The sequence below is a fragment of the Schistocerca gregaria genome, chromosome 1 (assembly GCF_023897955.1).
Source record: "Schistocerca gregaria isolate iqSchGreg1 chromosome 1, iqSchGreg1.2, whole genome shotgun sequence".
In the NCBI taxonomy this organism is placed as follows: Eukaryota; Metazoa; Arthropoda; class Insecta; order Orthoptera; family Acrididae; genus Schistocerca; species Schistocerca gregaria.
The window spans coordinates 829,833,867-829,858,297 of record NC_064920.1 but is presented as its reverse complement, the minus strand read 5'-3'; the positions used below and the strand labels follow the sequence as shown (position 1 = coordinate 829,858,297).

Here is a 24,431-nt window from a genome sequence, read left to right as displayed (position 1 = left end):
TCATCAGGTCCATATAATAATCCCCATTTGCCTTTGTTTGATAACCTCCTTTTTAATCTGTGTCAGTCATCAAGTGGATAATCCAAATGCACAAGTGTTTTTAACTGTTTGTCACAGAAGTATTTCATGTGACCACTACCTTCTCTGAAATCATGCCTATTTAGGAAGTCACTTTTTATTTTGGCTTGCTTTGTCTCTGACTAAAACTTGTTGAAAAAATATTTTTCAGCCTTATTAAAAGTCATATTTGGGCTAATATTTTGGTGGGCCCTAGAGAATGCTTCACTATCAAAAGGTTTTTTACAGATTTTATTTTAAAGCTTGGTAAATAAAATCAAAAGAGTGCAACTTCTTGTCTCCTGGATAAATTTTTAAAAAATTTTTATTTCCCCATACAATGCCACAACTACACCAAAACTCATAGTGATATAGTTTTTGGGGATAGAGATAATGTGAAATATCCAGAGCTGACGCGATTATGCTAAAGCACATCCTGGAAATGCACACAGGTATGGATGCATGCAGGTTAAGAAATGTTATGGTAGTTCTGAAACATTACTTGAAGATTAATTCCTTTGAAATGTGGTGCACAGCTTGATATTTACCTTGTCCCCCAACCATTACAACTATGAGAGAGTGGCTACAGTGGCAATCCTCTCTTGGTGTTGACTTCCCCTTCAAAAAGGTCCATTTTAAAATGCAAGTCCTCGTTCCTTCGGGAGATGGATATTACGATGTAGCTCAGTGGGAGAATGAAAACTCATGACTTTCACATATTATAACTTTTAATTAAAAAAATACTGGGAGAGCACAATTGCATACATCTTTATTGCACCAGCTCAAAAGACCTACAGACACCAAGATCAGTGAGTAAAACAAATGAGGCACATGAAATAATTGATGGTTTAGCTTTCCATTTTCTGTTATCATACTCAGATATTCTTATACCTCCCTACAGTATCTTTGCCACACAGGGATAGCCCGAATGAGAATTATTACAAATATTTTATTTATAGGTGTAGACCATTTAAAGAACCTACACAGTAACTAAGCTCTTTTGCAACTCTATTATTAGGTTATTACTAACATCTGATATACTACTTTGTCATGCATCAACATTAGTGCTTAAATCTGTGACTTCCTGGCAAATTTTATTAATTCCCCTCTTGTTTTACTAACAACATCTGCCAACTTCCTATCAACAGGCTCATTACTTTTAATTAATTCTTCCTCAAACATTTTCCTTTCATTTTCATTAATGCAATACTTTAATTTAAAACTTTTGTCATTTATTCCCGTTTCATCGATGAAATGGTCTCTACTGCAATAATATGTGTGTCAGTCACCTATTGCTCAGTAGTGACAGAAATTTTGAATCTGCTTAGTTCCTGCTTTGAGTTGTCAACCTTTGCATTTGTTATGGTTACGTGGTCTTTCAGTTTTTTTACTTCTTTGCTGACACTCTATCTTATCCCTTAGGTCCTTGTATTCCACCAAGGTGTTCAAAGAAATTGATGTTGCCACCTAACAGTTCCTAGCGGTCAAATCCGTGAAATGGAGAGCAGTCACTAATTAAGTCTCCCAGCTCCCTCTTTACATCTTTCACCACGTAAATTGACACTGTTCACAAAAGACTGCACATTGTGACTGTCCAGTTCTAAGTCCATATTCTCATCTATCTCCTGTTCCTGATCAATAACTTCATCTAGGTCACTCATTTTTAATAAGTTACAAACCAACAAACCAAATGAAAAGTTCTTGACATGATATTGACACAGAGTACAGAAAATAATACTTTCAGGTTCCCATATTAATTTCATTGTTTTCTCATTTCTGTTTAGTCAGCATAACTGAAATTTGAAGCAGCATTAGCACTTTATTCTGTATTACCTAATATCCCAGCTGTCTCCACCATTTTGAGACATAACATCTTCTTGAAAATTATTAGGAATGAGATTATATACATTACTGCAAGTCTCATCAAAATTATACAGTTCATATGAGTAATACAAAACAGATACTTAATTTCTTCTTGTGGTCTTGACAAGAACAGGATTGGTAGAATTACCATCATTGTGCAATGTGAGTTGAAATAACTAGTACACATTTATACATTTTTAAAGACATTTTTTTACTCAGAATGACATAGATGGTCCATTGCAAATAATAGCTCATCAGTGAACCTCACACTCTACAACTCACATTCTTATATATACACTCCTGGAAATTGAAATAAGAACACCGTGAATTCATTGTCCCAGGAAGGGGAAACTTTATTGACACATTCCTGGGGTCACATACATCACATGATCACACTGACAGAACCACAGGCACACAGACACAGGCAACAGAGCCTGCACAATGTCGGCACTAGTACAGTGTATATCCACCTTTCACAGCAATGCAGGCTGCTATTCTCCCATGGACACGATCGTAGAGATGCTGGATGTAGTCCTGTGGAACGGCTTGCCATGCCATTTCCACCTGGCGCCTCAGTTGGACCAGCGTTCGTGCTGGACGTGCAGACCGCGTGACACGACGCTTCATCCAGTCCCAAACATGCTCAATGGGGGACAGATCCGGAGATCTTGCTGGCCAGGGTAGTTGACTTACACCTTCTAAAGCACGTTGGGTGGCACGGGATACATGCGGACGTGCATTGTCCTGTTGGAACAGCAAGTTCCCTTGCCGGTCTAGGAATGGTAGAATGATGGGTTCGATGACGGTTTGGATGTACCGTGCACTATTCAGTGTCCCCTCGACGATCACTAGAGGTGTACGGCCAGTGTAGGAGATCGCTCCCCACACCATGATGCCGGGTGTTGGCCCTGTGTGCCTCGGTCATATGCAGTCCTGATTGTGGCGCTCACCTGCACGGCGCCAAACACGCATACGACCATCATTGGCACCACGGCAGAAGCGACTCTCATCGCTGAAGACGACACGTCTCCATTCGTCCCTCCATTCACGCCTGTCGCGACACCACTGGAGGCGGGCTGCACGATGTTGGGGCGTGAGCGGAAGATGGCCTAACCGTGTGCGGGACCGTAGCCCAGCTTCATGGAGACGGTTGCGAATGGTCCTCGCCGATACCCCAGGAGCAACAGTGTCCCTAATTTGCTGGGAAGTGGCGGTGCGATCCCCTACGGCACTGCGTAGGATCCTACGGTCTTGGCGTGCATCCGTGCGTCGCTGCGGTCCGGTCCCAGGTCGACGGGCACATGCACCTTCCGCCGACCACTGGCAACAACATCGATGTACTGTGGAGACCTCACGCCCCACGTGTTGAGCAATTAGGCGGTACGTCCACCCGGCCTCCCGCATGTCCACTATACGCCCTCGCTCTAAGTCCGTCAACTGCACATGCGGTTCATGTCCACGCTGTCGCGGCATGCTACCAGTGTTAAAGACTGCGATGGAGCTCCGTATGCCACGGCAAACTGGCTGACACTGACGGCGGTGGTGCACAAATGATGCGCAGCTAGCGCCATTCGACGGCCAACACCGCGGTTCCTGGTGTGTCCGCTGTGCCGTGCGTGTGATCATTGCTTGTACAGCCCTCTCGCAGTGTCCGGAGCAAGTATGGTGGGTCTGACACACCGGTTTCAATGTGTTCTTTTTTCCATTTCCAGGAGTGTACTTTCAGACAATTAAGCCATTGTTCAGCAATTACAATTGATAAGTATTGCATCAAATCAGTTTGATGTACATTCAGAAACAGTATAAATATTACTATAAATTAGCCAGGAAACAATGATAATGTTTTGATTTTCGTCACATATGTGGAATAAACAACAACTTTGACAATTTCATTAATTACACTAACAAAATTAAGTGTAACATTCGTATCATGTTTTCAACGTACATTTTAATCATACTTTCAGATAACATCTAGAGTAATTTTGTATTTTACACAGAAAGTATTTGTTGATAATTTGTTTATGTGAGATGGATTTTATTATTTTGAATATCAGTAAACTTTAATATAAATGTTGCTTATAAAGATGGGTAATAGTTGTTATTATGTTCTAAACATTGATTTATGTATTTTGGCTGATAAACAGAAATGAACAACTGGGTATAAGCTGTTTTCATTATATATTAATTAAAACAGAACATAAAAATTTTAGATGTTCCTACCAATTGACTGAGTTTCATGTGTTCAATATGTTACTAATCCATAATCATTTACATTTTACGTTGTTCACTACATGGAAATTATTTCTTTCTTTGATGTTTCTGACATTATGATTATCTTGTTTGATAACTAATTTCAAATGGCTGCATATAATGTAATTATCATACTGAGGTAATATACAAAATAGATCCATTATTTTCCTATGAGAATTGGAATCTGGACAGTGGCTAGTCCTCAATGAACTAAGAGTTTGTGACAAAGCAAGCTGGGATACTTTAATTTCCTCTCTTGTTTTGCCATCTGCCTCCTTAAAATTCATTTTTTCATGCCTGACTAATTACCATTAACATACATGAGTATAATTTGTATTTTCAAAAAAGAAAAAGGTTGGCCCTCAGTTTTAAAGAATATAACACCAGATCTAATTTTGTGCTTGGTTTTATGTCTGTAATTGATTTTCTAATTTATTTTGACTCTTCCTAGTTAATATCTTTTGTTATAGGGTGAAATCAGTAATTGTTTTGTAACTTAAATTCTATTGTTGACTTATAAAAAAAATATAAATTCTGTACTAATTGTAAAAATTTGGATGAACAACTAATAGTATTCCTAAAGGATCAATTTCGCTCTATTCAAAAACATGTTAGCAAAGCCAACTCTTAATTAATTCCAAAATAATTTCCAGTTTCATTAAAAGTATTATTTGCATAACTATAGTTGTTAATTTCATCATTTAAACAAATAATATGGCTTAAACCTTGTAGTAGAAAAAACTGTTAAAAAGACACAATTTTTTAAATGTATGCAGTAGACTGAAAGAGTTAAGTTTTAATTATAATTTCTGTAAATTAGTCATGAAACAATAGGTAGTTTCAGGGCCTATTATTGTGATGATATATAAGGGCCCAATTTTTGGTCCTGAGACAGTCAGTCCACGGTCGAGTTTCAGACACAAAACCTGTGTTGGCTAGAACAACAACAGTGTATCAAATTAACCGTGAAATAAGTGTAACAAAAACAGGCTGAGTGTTAAAACAATGACAGTATCTGTTAAATTTATTTGAAAGACTGTGAACTGTATGGTTAGGTTTTACTGCTCATAGATGTTCATTAGTAAACTATTGTAGCAGTATGTTGATGTTTACCTGAAAACTATTAATGAAGCTTATCAAAAGTTAAACAATAGTGCACTGGCCTTATAACTGTGTATTATCGGGGGGTTGTGATCAGTGAAAGTAAAGAACAGTGAAACACATATGGGCACCTGTGTGCTACATCATTTAAAGTCTTCAGTGCTGAACTTCCACTCCTAATTATTCAGCCAGTATCACAACGCAGTATGTTGGCACCAAAGTCCATCAACAAAGAAATGCTGTTGTTGTTGTTGTCTTCAGTCCTGAGACTGGTTTGATGCAGCTCTCCATGTTACTCTATCCTGTGCAAGCCTCTTCATCTCCCAGTACCTACCGCAACCTACATCTTTCTCAATCTGCTTAGTGTATTCATCTCTTGGTCTCCCTCTACGATTTTTACCCTCCACACTGCCCTCCAATACTAAATTGGTGATCCCTTGATGCCTCAGAACATGTCCTACCAACCGATCCCTTCTTCTAGTCAAGTTGTGCCACAATCTTCTCTTCTCCCCAATCCTATTCAATACTTCCTCATTAGTTATGTGACCTACCCATCTAATCTTCAGCATTCTTCTGTAGCACCACATTTCAAAAGCTTCTATTCTCTTCTTGTCCAAACTATTTATCGTCCATGTTTCACTTCCATACATGGCTACACTCCATACAAATACTTTCAGAAATGACTTCCTGACACTTAAATCTATTCTCGATGTTAAAAAATTTCTCTTCTTCAGAAACACTTTCCTTGCCATTGCCAGTCTACATTTTATATCCTCTCCACTTCGACCCTCATCAGTTATTTTGCTTCCCAAATAGCAAAACTCTTTTACTACTTTAAGAGTCTGATTTCCTAATCTAATACCCTTAGCATCACCAAACTTCATTTGACTACATTCCATTATCCTCGTTTTGCTTTTGTTGATGTTCATCTTATATCCTCCTTTCATGACACTATCCATTCCGTTCAACTGATCTTCCAAGTCCTTTGCCATCTCTGACAGAATTACAATGTCATCGGTGAACCTCAAAGTTTTTATTTCTTCTCCATGGATTTTAATACCTACTCTGAATTTTTCTTTTGTTTCCTTCACTGCTTGATCAATATACAGATTGAATAACATCAGGGATAGGCTACAGCCCAGTCTCACTCCCTTCCCAACCACTGTTTCCCTTTCATGTCGCTCGACTCTTACAACTGTCATCTGCTTTCTGTATAAATTGTAAATAGCCTTTCGCTCCCTTTATTTTACCCCTGCCACCTTCAGAATTTGAAAGAGAATATTCCAGTCAACATTGTCAAAAGCTTTCTCTAAGTCTACAAATGCTAGAAACATAGGTTTGCCTTTCCTTAACCTTTCTTCTTAGATAAGTCGTAGGGTCAGTATTGCCTCACGTGTTCCAACATTTCTACAGAATCCAAACTGATCTTCCCCGAGGTCAGCTTCTACCAGTTTTTCCATTCGTTTGTAAAGAATTAGCATTAGTATTTTGCAGCTGTGACTTATTAAACTGATAGTTCGGTAATTTTCAGATCTATCAACACCTGCTTTCTTTGGGATTGGAATTATTATATTCTTCTTGAAGTTGGAGGGAATTTCCCCTGTCTCATACATCTTGCTCACCAGATGGTAGAGTTTTGTCAGGAGTGGCTCTCCCAAGGCTGTCAGTAGTTCTAATGGAATGTTGTCTACTCCCGGTGCCTTGTTTCGACTTAGGTCTTTCAGTGCTCTGTCAAACTCTTCACGCAGTATCATATCTCCCATTTCATCTTCATCTACATTCTTTTCCATTTCCATAATATTGTCCACAAGAACATCGCCCTTGCATAGACCATCTATATATTCCTTCCACCTTTCTGCTTTCCCTTCTTTGCTTAGAACTGGGTTTCAGGTGAGCTCTTGATATTCATGCAAGTGGTTCTCTTTTCTCCAAAGGTCTCTTTAATTTTCCTGTAGGCAGTACCTATCTTACCCCTTGTCAGACAAGCCTCTACATCCTTACATTTGTCCTCTAGCCATCCCTGCTTAGCCATTTTGCACTTACTGCCGATCTCATTTTTGAGACATTTGTATCCCTTTTTGCCTGCTTCACCTACTGCATTTTTGTATTTTCTCCTTTCATCAGTTAAATTCAGTATCTCTTTGTTACCCAAGGATCTCTACTAGCCCTCGTCTTTTTACCTGCTTGATCCTCTGCTGCCTTCACTACTTCATCCCTCAAAGTTACCCATTCTTCTTCTACTGTATTTCTTTCCCCCATTCCTGTCAATTGTTCCCTTATGCTCTCCCGGAAACTCTGTACAACCTCCAGTTCTTTCAGTTTATCCAGGTCCCATCTCCTTAAATCCCCACCTTTTTGCAGTTTCTTCAGTTTTAGTCTACAGGTCATAACCAATAGACTGTGGTCAGAGTCCACATCTGTCCCTGGAAATGTCTTACAATTTAAAACCTGGTTCCTAAATCCCTATCTCACCATTAGATAATCTATCTGGAACCTGTCAGTATCTCCAGGCTTCTTCCATGTATACAGCCTTCTTTTATGATTCTTGAACCAAGTGTTAGCTATGATTAAGTTGTGCTCTGTGCAAAATTCTGCCAGGCGGCTTCCTCTTTCATTTCTTAGCCCCAATCCATATTTACCTATTACGTTTCCTTCTCTCCCTTTTCCTACTACCGAATTCCAGTCACCCACGTCTATTAAATTTTCGTCACCCTTCACTATCTGAATAATTTCTTTTATTTCGTCATACATTTCTTCAATTTCTTCATCATCTGCTAGTTGGCATATAAACTTGCACTACTGTTGTAGGTGTGGGCTTCGTATCTATCTTGGCCACAATAATGCGTCCACTATGCTGTTTGTAGTAGCTTACCCGCATTCCTATTTTCCTATTCATTATTAAACCTACTCCTGCATTACCCATATTTGATTTTGTGTTTATAACCCTGTAGTCACCTGACCAGAAGTCTTGTTCCTCCTGCCACTGAACTTCACTAACTCCCACTATATATAACTTTAACCTATCCATTTCCCTTTTTAAATTTTCTAACCTACCTGCCCGGTTAAGGGATCTGACATTCCATGCTCCGATCCGTAGAACGCCAGTTTTCTTTCTCCTGATAACAACATCCTCTTGAGTAGTTCCTGCCCAGAGATCTGAATGGGGGACTATTTTACCTCCGGAATATTTTACCCAAGAGGACGCCATCATCATTTAACCATACAGTAAAGCTGCATGCCCTCAGGAAAAATTACGGCCGTAGTTTTCCCTTGCTTTCAGCCGTTCGCAGTACCAGCACAGCAAGGCCGTTTTGGTTAGTCTTACAAGGCCAGATCGGTCAATCATCCAGACTGTTGCCCTACTGAAAAGGCTGTTGCCCCTCTTCAGGAAACACATGTTTGTCTGGCCTCTCAACAGATACCACTGCGTTGTGCCGCTGTGGTTGCACCTACAGTATGGCTATCTGTATCGCTGAGGCATGCAACAAGCCTCCCCACCAATGGCAAGGTCCATCGTTCATGAGAGGTGGGAAGGGGGGGGGGGGGGGGGTACACAAAGAAATAAAGCAGGTGAATGTCACAAGTTGTGGTAATGACCTGTCCAACTTGCTTTCCATTCTAGTCTGTTACACTTCAAACACTACTGTGAGCAAATCATAGAATGCTCTGTTTCTTTGGAATATGCTGAATGGCACAGATAACATCTAAAACATGGAGTGAGAACCAGCACTTCAGGTGCTATATGTAAGCCTGGTCTGTCATCAAAAGTTAGGTCCACAGAAATGAAATGTTTATCCAATATAAAAACTGCCAGGGTTATCTAATGTAAATAAACTGGAAGCTGGAGAGAGATACTCAGTTGTGCTGTCAATGTCCCACTTTACATTGTTACAGTCCATCAGTAGCATTAACACTGTGATTACACAGTGAAGGTATTGACTGAGTGTTGCTGCCAGTGTACTTTACAAATGACTAGAATCTCTTTGAATTTTCTGCCAGATTTTGAGACTGTTAACTCATTTTGCTTTGAAGTCTACACTAAATTCTGAGCCTCTGTAAAACATCACCAGTGTTGGAGATTTCACATTCTTTTAAATCAGGCATGCTTTTTCATTGCTTCTGCAACAGTGTCTCTTATTAATTTACTTGGAACCAATCTCAGAATTACCATAGATAACATTTCTTTGAATTTAAGCCACATCAGGTTTATGATTATCTAGTTGGTTTGGAAGGAGGTTGTCTCTTGGGAAGTTGTCATGTGATTTTTCATCTGATTTTTGAAAAAGATATATTTTGTGTTTACTTTTGATGGATTTGGATGTTAAGGTATTCAGTCTTGCTATGACAACCTTGTACCCATTATTCCTTGTATCTGCCATGATGGTCTCTATTTATCCAATACTGTTTATTGCCAAAAGGTCTAGTATGTCATCACAGTCATTTACACCATGTGGGCTCATGAATTAATTGCTCAAAATAATACCTGAAGAAACTTATGGATTCTATTCCTCATCAACCTGAGGCCACTGCCAAGTCTAGTGCTGACATTAATTTTTTATCATATGTACTTATGTAACACGTGTGATACATCTCTGTTTTTTCTTTTTGGGTTAGTTAAGTGTATTATTTGCCTTTTACTACTAAAAGTTGCTACTATTTCCAGATTTTATTGTGGTAGAGCAAGATATTGACTGCTTCTTGAAAATGCCAGCAGCCTGAGCCAGTACAATTTCAGAGAAACATTTAAAAAAAGAACATGGGTAGAAGACCCACTATCAGCATATTTAAAGGTCATAAAAATTAAATGTGTATCGTAGAATGAAGGCTATCATGACCGGGTGACATGGCTGTTGATATACTTTCTGGGATGTGAGGTCGTGGTCTAAGAACTGCTCCTTACATTTTGTCCAGGACTGCGCTGGACTTCCTCAGAGGCGCTGCTCCGCTGAGTCTTGCCGACTGACTGGTCGGGTATCTGAGAGAAAGGGGGGAGGGGGGGCGTGGTTTAGGTGACACGTGATGAGCAGTGATAATCCATAGCAAAGATAAGGTTGACTATTGATTACCACCTTGTCAAAGATAAAAATTGTTAGCAATTTTGTAGAGCCACTGTCCACATATTGCTGAATTTCATAGCCTCCTCTTTCCTATTAAAATTATCATGATGTTTAAAAATCTTCAATAGCTTCTCTGTATAGCCGTGGATAGTAATTTAACGTTGTAGATAAAACTTCGGTATCCGAAAACTTCACTTGGTGGTTGCCTGGTTGAAGAGCACGTTCCGCTACAGCTGATTTTTCTATTTTTCCAAGTTGACAAAGACTCTTATGCTCTTTCAGTCGCGTATTTATGCTCCTTTTGGTAGTACCAATATAAACTTTACCACAGGTACATGGAATTTTATACACACCACATGTCCACAGAGGAAGGCGTTTATCCTTCACAGATCATAGTACTTGACTTATTTTCTTTGTTGGTTTAAAGACCAGTTTTATGTCATGTTTTTTATAAAATCTTACCGATCCAATCTGTTACTTTTTTTAATAAAAGGGAGAGCTACTGTATTTTTCTGTCGTTGTGGTTCATTCTTATCTTTTTGTCTTCTGTTCCTTGGATGCAAAATTCTATTTATCTCTTTTTTTGAGTATCCATATTTTTCAAAAGCCTGCTTCAGATGTTTCACTTCAGCATCCAAATATTCAGGTGTACATATCCGTTCCGCTCGATCGACAAGACTTTTTATGACACCCCTTTTTTGTTGTGGATGTTGATTAGAATTTTTATGTAAATATCTGTCCGTATGTGTTGCCTTCCGAAAAACTTTATATTCCAAGCTTCTATCAGACCGTCTCATAACTAAGACATCCAAGAAAGATATTCCGTTATCCTTTTCTAATTCCATGGTAAAATGTATTTTTGGGTGAATTTTATTTAGATAATCAAATAAATCGTCCAAGGCCTTTCTGCCATGGGACCAAACCACAAATGTGTCATCTACATATCGATACCAACAAGATGGTTTGTTATTAGCTTTGTCTAGGGCTGATTGTTCAAATCTCTCCATGTAAAAAATGGCAATTGCAGAGCCTAATGGATTACCCATTGCTACTCCATCAAGTTGTTCATAAAATTCATTATCCCACTGGAACTGGCTTGATGTAAGACAATGTCTGAAAAGAAGAGTCAAATCTTCTGGAAAAATATCCGCTATGAAAATCATAACTTCGTTAACAGGAATCATTGTGAATAAGGACACAATGTCAAAACTTACAAGAATATCTTCAGGGGCCAGAGTTAGTCCCTCTAGTTTTTCAATAAAATGATGCGAGTCTTTTATATATGAGTCAGTTTTTCCAATAAATGGTTCTAAACAAGTTGTTAAATATCTTGCTATTTCATAAGTGGGAGAATTGATGTCACTGACTATGGGTCTTAAAGGAAAATCTATTTTATGAATTTTAGGTACACCATACAATCGAGGACACATAGCTTCACTTTTCAACAAAGTTTTTTTATCTTCTTTTTGGATAGAGGTAGATGACTTAATCAAATTATTTGTTTTCCTAAGTACACTGGCTGAAGGATCCCTCGCAAGTTTTTTATACTGTCCTGATGTTAAAAGGTTCAAAATTTTCCTTCGGTAATCTTCTGTATTCATAACAACAGTAGCGTTCCCTTTATCTGCAGGAAGAACCACTATTTCTTCATCTGCATTCAAATCCATAAGAGCCTTCCTCTCACCTTTTATTAAATTACATTCTAGAGGTCTGCTGTGGCTTAAAACTCTAGTAGTTTCAATTCGAATTGCATTCGCAGTTGCCTTAGGGATATTTCGTATACCTGCTTCTATATTTGCGATAATATCTTCAAGTGGTACTTTCACAGGTGTTATAGCGTAATTTCCCCCTTTTGCAAGGACGGAAATCTCGTCTTGAGATAACACTTTCATGGACTTGTTTATAACAGTATCAGTCATCATCGTATTACTTGTAGTTGTTACATTAGCTTGTAACTTTCCGAACTTTTTCTTATGTCTACTAGTAGTCATTTCTATTGTGGCTTCCATAGTTGTAAACGTAAGATAATCAATTTTATTCCACAGGTCTATCTGTATCTTACAAGCTAAGAATAAATGAAGCTTCAGTAACTCACAAGTCAACAGAATCCATTTCTCGTCTTGTGTAATGTATCCTTTCTCGAAGTAATGCTCTTTCTGTATAATCATAAATCCAATGTACACGAGCTGTCTGGAACATCCTCTTCAGCTTTAAAAAGTTCGGTATAGAAGACGAGTCTCTACAACGTAACAAAAAAGTTAAAGTACAAATTAAATGTGCTCTCTTCTTATGTAAAAATTCCAGGCGTCTAACTGATTTTGAGAAATCCTCCCCATAGAGTCTTCTGATTGTAGAATGACGGCTTTCACAACCGGGTGACTTGGCTGTTGATATACTTTCTGGGATGTGAGATCGTGGTCCAAGAACTTTTCTGCTCCTTATGTTTTGTCCAGGACTGCGCTGGACTCCCTCAGAGGCGCTGCTCCGCTGAGTCTTGCCGACTGTCTGGTCGGGTGTCTGAGAGCGACTTATATATTGTGAGAAAGGGGGGGGGGGGCGTGGTTCAGGTGACACGTGATGAGGAGTGATAATCCATAGCAAAGATAAGGTTGACTATCGATTACCACCTTGTCAAAGATAAAAATTGTTGCAATTTTGTAGAGCCACTGTCCATACATCGCTGAGTTTCATAGCCTGTGTATCATTCCCTCATGTTTTTTTCTGTTTCATTGCACACAAAATATGATGAATCTGTGGCTATTCCTGATACGTGGAGTGGCGGCAATCATTAAATAACACACCAAAATACAATAAGACAATTTTATTACCCGTGAATATGTACAAGACCATACACAGTCAGCGGCACAATAGGTCCCGCATGGGTCAGAGAGCCTGCTATGGCAAAGATATATCACTCATAGAGTCGATAGTCGCCACCGACCGCCACCCCCCCTTCCCCCCCTTCCCTTTGCAATGTAGAGCACAGTGGTGCATCAAGTCCTGTGCCAGCCTGGTGGGGGTGGAACACTTGATGATCACAAAAGGACTTGTCCATGGTGAAATCTTATGCACAACACTTGGGAGTAGGTGTAGCAAACTGAACTGGAGCTAGGATATAATTACTGTGCCAATGGGGTGAAACCACCAGTCGTCTGGCTCGTGATGTAGAATGCAAGGGGGAAGGAAGGGGGGGGGGAGGGGTGGTGGGCCCCTTCAAATTATGATAGGATTCCTGGGAAGGAGGGCAGGTGCTGCGTACGTCGGGGTCACTTGCAGAGTGCTCCTGCAAGGTCCACGCAGGTTTCACCCGGTGGAGCGAAACAGTTACTGGTTTGCCATTGTTAAGTATTGACAATGTAGAAGGCCCTTGGGACAGGACTTTAAACGGACCAGTGTAGGGAGGCTGCAGGGTTGTCCGTACTGTGTTGTCACATAACATGATAAATTATCATGTGGCCAGTTCCTTATGCATGAACACATGAAACCTACAGTGGTCAGAGGGCAAGGGAGATTGATGAGCATGACGTGTCCTCGGATGCTCTCGATGAGTGCTGAGAGCTCGGAAGACCTTGGTAGCGGCGTATCCTCGACAAATTCGTCTGGTAAAAACAGGGGCTCCCCATAAAGGATCTCGGTGAGGGAGGCTGGGAAGTCCTCTTTGTATGCAGTGCGGAGGCCTAGCAAAACCCAGGGGAGAGCGTCAGACCACTGGCCACTGTGGCACATAAGTGCGGCTTTAAGTGTGCGGTGCCAGCGCTCCACAAGTCCATTGGCCTGGGGGTGATAAGCAGTTGTGTGAAACTTCGTGACGCTGCAGTACGAACAGAGGGAGGCAGCAGCTGTGATTCAAACTGCCTACCTTGGTCGGTGGTCAGTGAGGTAGGGCTTCCGAATTGGAAAATCCAAGTGGCAACGAAGGCCCGAGGCGCAGACTCAGCTGATATATCTTCCAAAGGGACTGCCTCAACCCATCTAGTGACACTATCAATAACGGACAGTATATATCGAAAGCCCTTCGAGGGAGGGAGGGGACCTACAATATCAATATGGGCATGTCGTAGACGTCCTTTAGGTATGTCGAAGGTGCCTGGTGGAGGAAGTGCATGGCAGCCCACTTTAGCTCTCTGACACGGTATGCAGGTTCGAGCCCATATCCCACAATTATGTTTAACATTGGGCTAGACGTACCTTTCTGTGACCAATCTGGTGGAGGTTTTGATGCCTGGGTGAGCTAGGTTGTGGAGTGCATAAAAAACAGAGCGGCAGAGAGCTGCGGGTATAAGAGGGTGGGGGTTACCTGTGGAAACATCGCACCAGACTGGTTCTGTGGAGCTGTTGTTCCAGTTGGTAGGAAGAGGTTGTGTCTTGTTGCAAGGCATGAATATCGGGGTCTTTGGTTAGCCGACAGGCCAAGTCGGTAAGGTTAAGTGGGGTAGTGATGAAGTTGACACGAGACAGGTAGTCAGCGACTAAATTGTCAGTGCCTTGGATATATTGTGCATCAGTAGAATATTGGGATATGAAATCCATATGGTGGAAGCATCATGGGGGAGATCACGTGAGGGGTTATGGATTGTGTCTGCCAAGGGTTTGTGATCTCTATAAATTGTGAATGGGCGACCCTCGACATCGGCTTTGAAATATTTGACCGCCTCATACAGGGCGAGGAGTTCATGGTCGCAGGCAAACCATTTGGACTGAGATTTGGTTAATTTCTTGGAGAAGAAACGGAGGGGTTGGTGGGTATCCAATACATGTTGCTGGAGGACCGCGCCAATTGCAGTGTCGCTTGCATCAACTGTAATAGAAATGGGTACGTTAGGAGCAGGGTGAGCAAGTGTGACAGCTTTAAGGAGGGCGGTTTTGAGATTTTTGAATGAATCAGCCATCTGCAGTGTCCAAACTAGTTTGCGTTTGCCTTTAGTATCTTTAGCCACCAGAGCGTCAGTCAGAGGGATTTGGATAGATGCAACATAGGGCAGGAGGCACCTGTAGAAGTTCACCATGCCTAGAAAATGGCGAAGTTCAGCAAAGTCCTCTGGGGGAGAGAGGCTAAGTATGAGTTCAACCTGAGAGGAAGTAGGGCAGACGCCCTCGGCCGTGACTGTGTGACCTAAGAAGGTGACCTCAGGACTGCTAAGCTGGGACTTCTCGTGGTTGATCTCCACTCCATTAGCAGCAGGCAGTGCAAGCACTCTGGAAAGATGGAGAGTGTGTTCCTCAAGTGAGGGAGAGAAAATCAGTATATCGTCTAAGTAGGCATAGGCGAAAGGGAGGTCAAACAACAGAGAGTCAATAAAGCGTTGCCATGTCTGTGCAGCATTTTGAGACCATATGGCATGGAACAGTACTCGAAGAGACCAAATGGAGTGGCTGTCTTACGGATATCACCGGGGAACATGGGAATCTGATGATATGCTTTGCTACAATCGAGAACAGAGAAGATCAGGGCACCGTGCAACAACTGAGTGAAATCTTGAATATGGGGGATAGGGTAAATATCAATTGTAGTGCATGTATTAAGAGCATGGTAGTCACCACAGAGGTGGAAAGTACCGTCCTTCGGCACGAGATGGATTGGCAACGACCAGTTACTATCAGATAGACAGAGAATGTTGGAATCCAAAAGATCTTTAACAATGTCTTTAGCACAGCGAAGTTTACGCGCATTTAGGTGGCATGCCTTATGCCGCACAGTGGTCCTTCAGTCATGTTTATTCTGTGGCAGGTGCCATTCGCAATTGCACGCAAGGATGTGGGAGAAGCAGAGGGGGTAGGGGCAGGGGGGTTAGGGGCAGGGGGGGGGGGGGGTAGGGGCAGGGGTAGGGGCAGGGGGGGTAGGGACAGAGGTAGGAGGGGCACAGGGGGGAGGGGCAGAGGCCGGCCGAACCGTTAATGGGGTCGCAGCTACAGAACAATGTCCAGGCTGAGGAGGCATGTCCATGATTGCAAGAGTGGGTGTGCGGAGTTGCAGAAGCTGCTGTTGTGTCTGCAACAGCTGTGCACAGACTTCATCGATGCGAACACGCAGGTCGACATTCTGAGTGAGCAACGCATCGACATCTGAACGCTCGTGCAAGAAAGCTGAGAGAGCAGAGGAAAGGTTTGCAGCATGTGACATACACTCTGAAAGGGCAGAGAGTGAACAGTCAGCAGAAACTTTGAGCTGAGGGAGGGAATGGTGTGACGCACCAGGAACACTCGAACCGGAGACGTGAGTCAGACAGCTGGCTTGCAGATTAGGGGAGAGGGCATAGTGATGAAAGAAATCAAGGCCCAGCACTGGTGCATCAACTTCCGAGATGTAAAATGACCTGGGGAAAACCTGATCTGGGGCAAATTTGAGCAGGAGATGTGAGGAACCTAGCACCAGTATCAGGGACTTGTTAGCACTATCAGTGGCGGTACAGATAAGAGATCTATGTTAAGGGCAAGGGAGGGCAGGATAGCACTAATGTTGGCTCCAGTGTCCACTAGAAAACAAAGTTCAGTGTTGGTGTCCTCGATGAAGAGGCACGAAGCAGATGACAGTGCAGCAGGCGTCGGACGAGATGCCGGTAGGCACTGTGAGGCAGCGCGGCGTGTTGTGGCGCCTGCCATAAGTGTTTAGGAAAGTGCATGGGGGTTTGCAGTTGCGAGCTGCATCACCAAAGTTAGCAGGGAACCAGCAATAAGGAAAGCCAGCTTGCGGGGCAGGAGCATGGCTGGGCGGTGAGGCGGCCAGCTGCGCGGCCGGAGTTATACTCAGGTGCTTGCTCAGCCGTCTCCGGTGACCTTTGGGGGGCAACGTAGAAGTAGGTAGTGCAGTCGGGCGACCATGGGGTGGCGGGGCTATTGCTTGTACTGACAGCGAGGCACGTATCTTGCCGTGAGTAGGCGTGGTTTCTGTTACTGCATAATGCGTGGGGGCGGCGGATGCCGGACTCGAATGCTGGAGGTACCGGTGTTGGATGATGCTATAGGCACGATCGGCGATGTGCAGGCGTGCTTTGAGGGGATCAGAGACATGGGACAGTAGCTGCAGTTGTAGCTCAGAAGGAAGTTTAAGTAGCCAAACTGTCCTAAGTGCAACTTCTGGTAGAAATTCTGTGTCCACAAGAGCCCGTAACTGGCGCCACAGCTGTGACGGGTACGGTCATCGATGCGTTTCTCATGGATAATGCGTTGGATCGACTCAGTAGGAGGATGGGGTAGGCGTTCAACGATACAAGCTTTAGCAAATTCGTACTTATTCTGAACGGGAGGCGAAAGCAGTAGGTCACTAATAAGATCCGTGTGATTGTGCAGGTGACTAACAAGGCATACGAATCGGGCTCTGTCATCTAGGATGTCATGAATGTCCAACATTTTATTCACTAATGCAAACTATGTCTTAGGGTTCTTCATTTGTAGGGCTGGCAGATTTGGGAATCTGCTAGGTGCGAGGTACTGAGGATCGTTGTTGTAAGATGTCCACGGAGAGTTGCGTAGTCTGTGGCTCTAGAGCAGGCATCCTGTGTGGGTGCAGCGGATGACCAGGAACGGCAGGCGCTGGCAGTGCAGGGTGTCGATAAGCAGAATGCAGTCTGATGGTCATGAGGCAGCCGCAGGTGCAGGAACGTGCTGCGGCAGCCAAGCGGGAACCATTGAGGTTATCTTGAGGCCACGTAGGTTAGAATCCGGTTGACAGCAGAGTTCACTTTGGCACTAAAATTGCATCGTGATTTCCGGTATGGGTTCATTTTCCATTTTGAAAAATTGAGGCTGTAAATTTGGATCACAGGGACTGAACGGTTGTTGAAACATTGTTTGTAGCACAATACAAATCACTGTTAATAACACTCGCGAATAGAATGAAAACTGATCGAGGTCACCAATGTGGCTATCCCTGATACGCAGAGTGGCGGCGATCATTAAATAACACACCAAAATACATGAAAACAACTTTATTATCCATGAATACGTAGAAAGTCATACACAGTCAGCAGCATAAAACAGAATGGCAAGCAATATGGCGGCACACAATAGGTCCCACATGGGTCAGAGAGCCTGCTATGGCAAAGATATATCACTTGTAGAGTCGATAGTTGTCACAAATCTATTAAAATTTACTTTCAATTGCAAATAAATGTAAACAATACAATTAAAAAATTACCTTTTTCCTCTAGAATCTTTACTAAGTCAGTGGTTCTGACTACTGGTTGGTGGTGAGCATCTGATTTTCTAGCAAAGGTAGCGAAGGCACTCTTGAGTTTTTCAGCAGGAACTCCTTTGGCTGGCCGGTGATTGAGATACAGCTTTAAAAGATCACAAAACCTGATTTTGTCTATGTTCTTCCCCACAGCACCAGATTCCATGTACTTTACCTCATGCAACATGTTTTCTATCTGTAAAAGTTATCTAGTGTTAAAAGTATACAGGTAAGGGGAAAAACTAAACTCTTAAATATGAACAAATTACACAAGAATTAAAATTGAAAGTGCTGAACCACATTAAGATAAAAAGTCAATACTCATCAACAACAAAAACTGGAAGATTTAGTCTCCTACTGAAGGAGGCACAAAATAGATAAACATGATTTCTGCACTTCTAGAATCAAATACACCTCCATCCTCCTGTTAACACAGAGATGGAGAGAGACAGACAGACAGACAGAGAGAGAGAGAGAGAGAGAGAGAGAGAGAGAGAGAGAGAGAGAGAGAGAGAGAGAGAGACAGACCAGTGAAAAGGCTGTAGGGACAGCAGGAGAAAAATAAATTGTTGGATATGCATAACGTATATTAAAAATGTTTGCATGTACAGAAGAATTTGTGTCACATACACCAAGAATATGTCAAAACTCTATGGTGTTGGGTTGAGGGTATCATCAAAGATTTTAGATACAGATTTCCACAGAGACTTTGGATTACGTCTTTGCCTACTGCTTTATATTCTGCTTCAAACTGGAAGTGATGAAATATGTAATCTTACAGTTGTGTCTTCAAGGTATACTTCACTTAAGAATAGGTTTTGTTCAGCATTTGTAATGATACATCAACTATCAGTTCTTAAATTGGGCTGAGCCATGTTGTTGGGATAATTACGTCCAGTGAAGGCTGAAGTGAGAGTGATGATGTATTGCTGTAAAGAGTCTGCATCCAAACAAATACATTTGCCTCGAATGTCAAGACATTATGGGAGGGAACATCTGACATCAAAAGGATATCAAATGTATTGGACAGAAGTGTGTAGCTGGCCTTCAGTGAAGATGACATCAACATCAAGGAAAGTGGTGTGGGACTTGGAATACAATCAAGTGAAATTTAATTGGGAGAAGGTATTTAAGAGATTCCAGGAATTTTATTAGGGCAGCCTCACCGTGAGCCCACATGGCAAAGATGTCATCAGTGTATCTAAATCAAACCATGGGTTGAAGACTTATGGATCCCAGGAAACCCCCCTACAAGTGACCCATGAAAAGGCTGGCATAGGAAGGAGCCATCCTGGTTCCTATGGTCGTACCCCTGATCTGTTTCTGCCACTCAAAGGTGATGTCTTTGTTGGTAAGTATAAAGTTGATTAAGGTGAGCAAGAATGATGTCATAGCCTTGGAATCAGGTGGGCATTTATTTAGGAAATGTCCAGCAGCAGACAGACCATATATTTGTGGGATGTTGGTATAGAGCGGAATGGCATTGGTGGTGACAAGCAAGGTGTGTGGTGGGAGTGGGACGGGCACAGATTTCAGATTATCTAGGAAATTGTTGATATCTATAATATTGGAGGGAAGTCTTTGTACTATAGGTTGCAGGTGTTGATCAACTGAGGTAGAGATATGTTCAGTGGGTGCTTTGAAGCCAGCATCTATAGGACAACCAGGATGATTGGATTTCTGGGTCTTAGGAAGAAGGTAAAAGGCGGAGGTGCATGGTTTGGGTGGGGTAAGAAGTCCTTTGGATTGTGGTGCAGGTCTTTGTGAGGGGCCTGAGGTTTTTAGGGGGGACTGCAGGTCAGTTTGAATTACAGGAATGGGACCTTGGTGACAGATACTGTATGTAGAGGTGTCAGACGGCTGGCATACACCTTCACTAACATACGCCTGTCAGTCAAGTACCACAGTGGTAGATCTTTTGTCTGCTGCGATGAGAATGAGGGAGTCGCCAGCTTTTAGGGAATGTAGAGCCTGGAGTTCTGCAGAGGATAGGTCAGAGTCGTGTTGTAGGGACCTAAGGAAAGGTTGTGACGCAGTGCTGGATGTGAGGAATTCTTGGAAGGCTTGTAAGGGATGAATCTGAGGTAGTGGTGGTGGATCAAGTTGGGATTGTGGTCAGAGCTGTTCAAGGCAGGGTTCAATGTCAGGTTTGCTGTTGGAAAGGTTTGGGGATTGGGTTACAAAGTGATATTTCCAGTTGACATTACACATAAAGGGAAGTAAGTCCTTCACCAAAGCAGCATGGTTAAATGCAGTTTTAGGGCTGAATGTGAGGCACTTGATAATAGAGATAATTCGGGGTGGGGGGGGGGGGAGAAAGTACTTTGTATGAGGCTGAGAACACTGTACTGTTGTGACTGGTTCTTGTGATTATGAGTTATTACAGTTCTGGGAGGCAGTGGTAAAGGCTGTGGGATGTTAAGGAGGTTGACCAAGCTCAGTTCGTAGAAGAGGAGTGGTGGCTGATGGTGTGGCTGTTTGGGGAGTTGCAGAGCAACAGGAAGGGAAACAACAATGTTAAGGCAGTTTATGAGAAGGTGGAATAGCCTTGTGAGGTGAAGTCTGGCATGTTGTTGCAGTCTGAAGTTGGCTTGGCAGATGATACCATCCAGGGAAATGTGAGGGGCAAGTAACTGCAGAATCTTGTAGAAGGAGAGAAGTCTTGTGGAGTGGAAATTGGCAGATGAGGCATATAGATCACAGATAAGTCAGGTAAGTGCAAAAGACTGCTGTATTTGAAACTATAAAAGAGGCTGGTGTAGAGTAGGATTACATCCAGAAATAGGGACTTTCAAAGGACAGGTACTGTACTTGGCGCTTATATACCTTTGCATTTTTGGGTACTTTCACTGTTTAATTACTAAATTTCGGGAGTATTATAGTATTTGAGAGTTGTAGCATCGCGTTTTAGTACCTGAATAATGTAAAATAGCATAGTCTCCTTCTGCCGCTGAGCAGTTTGTCAGCAGTGCACAAGTAGCAGCATTACTGCATTTACTAGGCAGTCTTGTATTTTAATAACCATTTAAATTTTGTGTCAAATTGTTTGTGCTCTCTGTAGATTAGTTCAGATGTTAGCATGGATAGGGACTGGACTGCTGTGTTCGGATGCAGGCTGAGTTGGCATCCCTTCGCTCCCAGCTTCAGGCAGTGTTGGCTTCAGTCACACAGCTTGAGGCTCTTGCCAATGGGCATCACTGTGGGGGTCCAGAAGGGGGTTTGTCGCGGATGGCCAGCTCGTCCCATGCATCCCGTGTTCGGACTACGGCTGTGGTTGTCCGGGGTACTGCCCACATTGAGGCTGACCCCTCACCCGTGGTAGAGTTGGAGGTCATCTCAAGGTGTGGTAGGGGCCGAAAGACATTCTGGAGGGCTGAACGGAAGGCCTCTCCAGTTTTTCTGATGAACTGGTTTCAGGCTCTGTCTCCGGCTGATACTGATCTTTGGCCGGATATGGCTGCTTGTCCTGTTGCAGAGGTTTCCCCTCAGTCTGCAAGATCCAGGCGGTCACAGAGTGTGGGGTTCCTGGTAGTTGGGAGCTCCAACATCAGGCAGACAATGGGGCCCTTAAGGATATGGCTGCAAGGCAGGGGAAGAAAACCAATGTGCACTCCGTGTGCATACTGGGGGGGGGGGAGTCATTCCAGATGTGGAAAGGAAATCCAGATGTCATGAAGGGTACAGGGTGCACCCATCTGCAGAAGGTCGGCACCAATGATGTGTGTCGCTATGGATCGGAGGAAATCCTCTCTGGCTTCTGGCGGCTATCTGATTTGGTGAAGACTGCCAGTCTCACTAGCGGGATGAACACAGAGCTCACCATCTGCAGCATTGTCGACAGGACTGACTGCGGACCTTTGGTACAGAGCCGAGTGGAGGGTCTGAATCAGAGGCTGAGACAGTTCTGCGACTGTGTGGGCTGCAGATACCTCGACTTGCACCACAGGGTGGTGGGGTTTTGGGCTCCCCTGGATGGGTCAGGAGTCCACTACACACAACAGTCAGCTACATGGGTAGCAGGGGCTGTGTGGTGTGGACTGGGTGGTTTTTTAGGTTAGATGGCCTCGGGCAAGTACAGAATGGGCAACAGCCTCAAAGGGTGCAGGGCAAAGTCAGGAGATGTGGGGACCAAGCAACAATCGGTATTGTAATTGTAAACTGTCGAAGCTGCGCTGGTAAAGTACCGGGACTTCAAGTGCAGATAAAAAGCACCAAAGCTAAAATCGTTATAGGTACGAAAAGCTGGCTGAAGCCAGAGATAAATTCAGCTGAAATTTTTACAAAGGCACAGACGATGTTTAGAAAGGATAGATTGCATGCAACCAGTGGTGGCGTGTTTGTCACTGTTAGTAGTAGTTTATCCTGTAGTGAAATAGAAGTGGATACTTCCTGTGAATTATTATGGGTGGAGGTTATACTCAACAACTGAGCTTGGTTAATAATTGGCTCCTTTTACCAACCTCCCGCTTCAGCAGCATTAGTGGCAGAACAACTGAGAGAAAAATCTGGAATTTATTTCACATAAATTTCCTCGGCATGTTATAGTCTTAGGTGGAGATTTCAATTTACCAGATATAGACTGGGACACTCAGATGTTTAGGACGGGTGGTAGGGACAGAGCATTCGGTGACATCATACTGAGTGCACTATCCGAAAATTACCTCGAGCAATTAAAAGAGAACCGACTCATGGAGATAAAATCTTGGACCTACTGATAACAAACAGACACAAACTTTTCGACTCTGTATGTGCAGAACAGGGAATCAGTGATCATAAGGCCGTTGCAGCATCCCTGAATATGGAAGTTAATAGGAATATAAAAAAGGGAGGAAGGTTTATCTGTTTAGCAAGAGTAATAGAAGGCAGATTTCAGACTACCTAACAGATCAAAACAAAAATTTCTGTTCCGACACTGACAATGTGGAGTGTTTATGGAAAAAGTTCAAGGCAATCCTAAAATGTGTTTTAGACAGGTACACGCCGAGTAAAACTGTGAGGGACAGGAAAAACCCATCATGGTTCAACAACAAAGTTAGGAAACTACTGCGAAAGCAAAGAGAGCTTCACTGCAAGTTTAAATGTAGCCAAAACCTCTCAGACAAACAGAAGCTAAACGATGTCAAAGTTAGCGTAAGGAGGGCTATGCGTGAAGCGTTCAGTGAATTCGAAAAGTAAAATTCTATGTACCAACTTGACAGAAAATCCTAGGAAGTTCTGGTCTTACGTTAAATCAGAAAGTGGATCAAAACAGCATATCCAGACATTCTTGGATGATGATGGCATTGAAACAGAGGATGACACACGTAAAGCTGAAATACTAAACACCTTTTTCCAAAGCTGTTTCACAGAGGAAGACTGCACTGCAGTTCCTTCTCTAAATCCTTGCATGTACAAAAAATGGGTGACTTCAAAACAAGTGTTCCAGGAATAGAAAAGCAACTGAAATCGCTCAACAGAGGAAAGTCCACTGGACCTGACGGGATACCAATTCGATTCTACACAGAGTATGTGTAAGAACTTGTCCCCTTCTAACAGCTGTGTACCGCAAGTCTCTGGAGGAACAGAAGGTTCCAAATGATTAGAAAAGAGCACAGGTAGTCCCAGTTATCAAGAAGGGTCGTTGAGCAGATGCACAAAACTATAGGCCTATATCTATGACATTGATCTGTTGTAGAATTATAGAACATGTTTTTTGCTCACGTATCATGTCATTTCTGGAAACCCAGAATCTACTCTGTAGGAATCAACATGGATTCCAGAAACAGTGATCGTGTGAGACCCAACTCACTTTATTTGTTCATGAGACCCAGGAAATATTAGATACAGGCTCCCAGGTAGATGCCATTTTCCTTAACGTCCAGAAGGTGTTTGATACAGTTCCACATTGTCGCCTGATAAACAAAGTAAGAGCCTACAGAATATCAGACCAGCTG

General features: G+C 42.7%; 1 protein-coding gene across 1 annotated transcript in view; it reads right to left on the bottom strand.

Moving 5' to 3' along the window:
* Positions 1–24,431, bottom strand: part of LOC126271938 (cilia- and flagella-associated protein 251-like) — a 681,069-nt gene that overhangs the window by 86,342 nt on the left and 570,296 nt on the right. Inside the window, exon 20 of the mRNA XM_049974362.1 lies at positions 18,463–18,694. Within this exon, the coding sequence (XP_049830319.1) occupies positions 18,463–18,694 (232 nt within the window). The remainder of the gene's footprint in view (positions 1–18,462; positions 18,695–24,431) is intronic.